Raw genomic sequence first — 2,647 nt, 5'->3', positions numbered from 1 at the left:
TTACTTGGTCGGGTCCTTTCTTTTTTACTTGGTCGGGTCCTTTCTTACTTGGTCGGGTCCTTTCTTTTCTTACTTGGTCGGGTCCTGTGATAACATTGTATTTTTGATTCAGTTTCGTTTGTTCACATTCAGCCAAAATGTTAACATGCACCGATTGTGAAGAAAACTTCAATTCAAAAGACACCCTCAAAAGACATAAATATGAAAGGCATTGTAAAAAATGCACTATCACCGTAACAGTTGAAGGTACGTTCAATTTAGATTCAAATTTACAACTGCTGACTCTGGGCTTTCAGGAATTTGCGAAAAGGTTATAGTAGAAAGAAAAAATGATATTTTACAATGTCCTTTTTGCAATAAAGAACACTTGACTAGAGAAGGTATAAAATCTCATATACAAAAATCAAAATGTAAAGCAGCTCTTTTCAATGAAAGAACCAAGACAACGAAAAAACGAAACTATGATACTGCCGTTTTGAATGCATGTGGTGCTTTATTGTTTGAGAAGTCTCATCAGGACCAAATATTTGAACTTGTTGATTCAATGAACCTCAGTCCCATTTGTTTGACCACCAATCAAGGTGAAGAAGTAAATGCATTAGTGCATGTAAATGATGTTAGTCAGATTTGCAACAGCAATTTTACAAAAGCCATTCCAATCTCCAAAAAAAAAAAAACAGTTGATGACAACTGAAACATTTTGAAAAATCGAAACCTTGCCGATATCAAAAACCTCAAGAGCTTCTTTTATATCATTGGTATGATAAAAATAAGAATAAAGTACCTTGATTATCCAATGTTAACAATAAAAAGGTTGATTTCAAAAATTTGTGTGTGGCTTACAATATAGGTGCCCTTGGGAATATAGGATCAGATTGATAAAAAGGAGTTTTTGTACTATATAGGTATTCTGATTAGAAGGCTCGTTTTCTTTTCATATTGCGTTCACAGATTGACATTGGTTTTCTTGATACATGATGTGTAAAGTATACTTTAAATCAGTTTTGGGTATTTAAAACAAACATGATTGTGGTTTCAAACTTGTAACCAAATATTCCGTGAAGTGATGCTACTCTTGTTTAAAATCTTCTTATTTTATTCGACCCTTTGTATAAGTTTTTACAACTGGTAAAAAAAAAGGTTCATCATAGGCCATTTTTTGTATCGCAAACTCAATCACTCCTGTGTTTTTTACCGAATAACAACAGAAAATTAGCATTTCTAACCAAAATATGCACTCTGTAAAAAAAAAATCGAATCGAAAGGGGGAATTTTATTGGCATATGCAGATTGTAAAAATGTATTAAACATATGAAGAGAATGTCTGCTTCAATGATGAAATGATATGCTCATTTACACGGGTGATTACTGGAAGAAGCTGATTTACCGACAGCTCTAAAAGATTGTTCAATTGGGAGTTGTTTATAACGGGAATTTCCACATCATCACCATACAAGTTCAGTATTGATTGGAGTATTTTGATTATTTCGCCTTCTGACTTGCACTTTTGTATTTGATCTTCGATGAATTTTTTTTTCAAAGAGCCTACAATTTCATCTTCTTCTATATCACTGTCTTCTTCAACAAATATTTTCAATGCAATTTCTCGGAAAACTTCGGACATAGTCTTATAGTCAGATATGTCAGGGCCATTATTACATTGGGAAAGAGTGAAGATGTTGTAGGGGTACAAAGTATGGTTATCGGTTATCATGGATGCAGCTCTTGATCGGTTATACGCACTTCGGTAATGAAAGTTGGTTTGTATTTGGCGAGTTTGATATAGGAAATCATAAGTGTTTATGGTGTGGTTATGAGGTTCAACCATAAGTTTTTTTGCTTTATTCCAAGACTCTTTGTGTATATAAATTTTTATATCTCTTGACTGTTCGTTGCTGGAGATAGTAAAATGATGTGTGGATGGACCAACTTCTGGTTCATAAGGACTATCAATGCGGATACTAGATGTTACCAGTGAGTTGAATGTTTTTGTACCAAATATAAGTTTTGAGCCATGATTGTCGATAATTGTTGTCACCCAAATATTCCGATAGGGGGATCGAGGTGGAGGGAGTGAGGAAGGTGACGGTTGTTTTGATTTAACAGTAAAATCTTCCCTATGCACATCTACAGACCGCGTCCTTCCATAGACTTCGTGACATATTACCAAAATAGCTTTGCTATTGATCACCATTATCATCCCCGCAAGAAGAGCCGAGCAAGAATATTTGATATGCTTCTTCGTACTCCAATCCGTATTTAATAGGGTGCACATTTCCTCATCAAGTTCCTGAAATTCATTTGGATTAAATAGAGTACGATAAACACCTTTCGTTAGCACATCATCAAGTCCCACTTCTATTTCCACAGGTTCGTTGTCAATCAATCGTTTTTTTGCAACAACAGAAGCACTTTGGATATCGTTTTTTTGTATTTGTTGGAATTGACTTTCGTGCGCAAGCACATTAAATTCTTCACCATCACTGTTGACCATGCTAACGGGCTTCAAGTTTACTGAAGAAACCACTTTTAAAACCATCTCCTGATGAGGTTTCTCAAACAATAAAGCACCACATGCATTCAAAACGGCAGTATCATAGTTTCGTTTTTTCGTTGTCTTGGTTCTTTCATTGAAAAGAGCTGCTTT

At 34.9% G+C, this 2,647-nt stretch overlaps 2 protein-coding genes across 2 annotated transcripts; one reads left to right on the top strand and one right to left on the bottom strand.

Annotated features, from left to right (window-relative positions):
- Nucleotides 1-67: 67 nt before the first annotated feature.
- On the top strand, nucleotides 68-317 carry RHIMIDRAFT_256195 (uncharacterized protein; the record flags this gene model as incomplete). Its single annotated transcript, XM_023611216.1, has 1 exon — nucleotides 68-317. Exon 1 carries the CDS (start codon nucleotides 138-140, stop codon nucleotides 315-317), a length of 180 nt encoding a protein of 59 aa, XP_023465485.1. The 5' UTR covers nucleotides 68-137.
- An 817-nt stretch (nucleotides 318-1,134) lies between these two features.
- Nucleotides 1,135-2,647, bottom strand: RHIMIDRAFT_18644 (uncharacterized protein; the record flags this gene model as incomplete). Its single annotated transcript, XM_023605868.1, has 1 exon — nucleotides 1,135-2,647. A coding segment is annotated over one exon (1,344 nt), but the record flags the coding sequence as incomplete, so codon positions are not given.

This window comes from Rhizopus microsporus (assembly GCF_002708625.1).
Source record: "Rhizopus microsporus ATCC 52813 unplaced genomic scaffold scaffold_10, whole genome shotgun sequence".
Classification (NCBI taxonomy): Eukaryota; Fungi; Mucoromycota; class Mucoromycetes; order Mucorales; family Rhizopodaceae; genus Rhizopus; species Rhizopus microsporus.
This window is presented reverse-complemented; position numbering and strand designations above follow the sequence as displayed.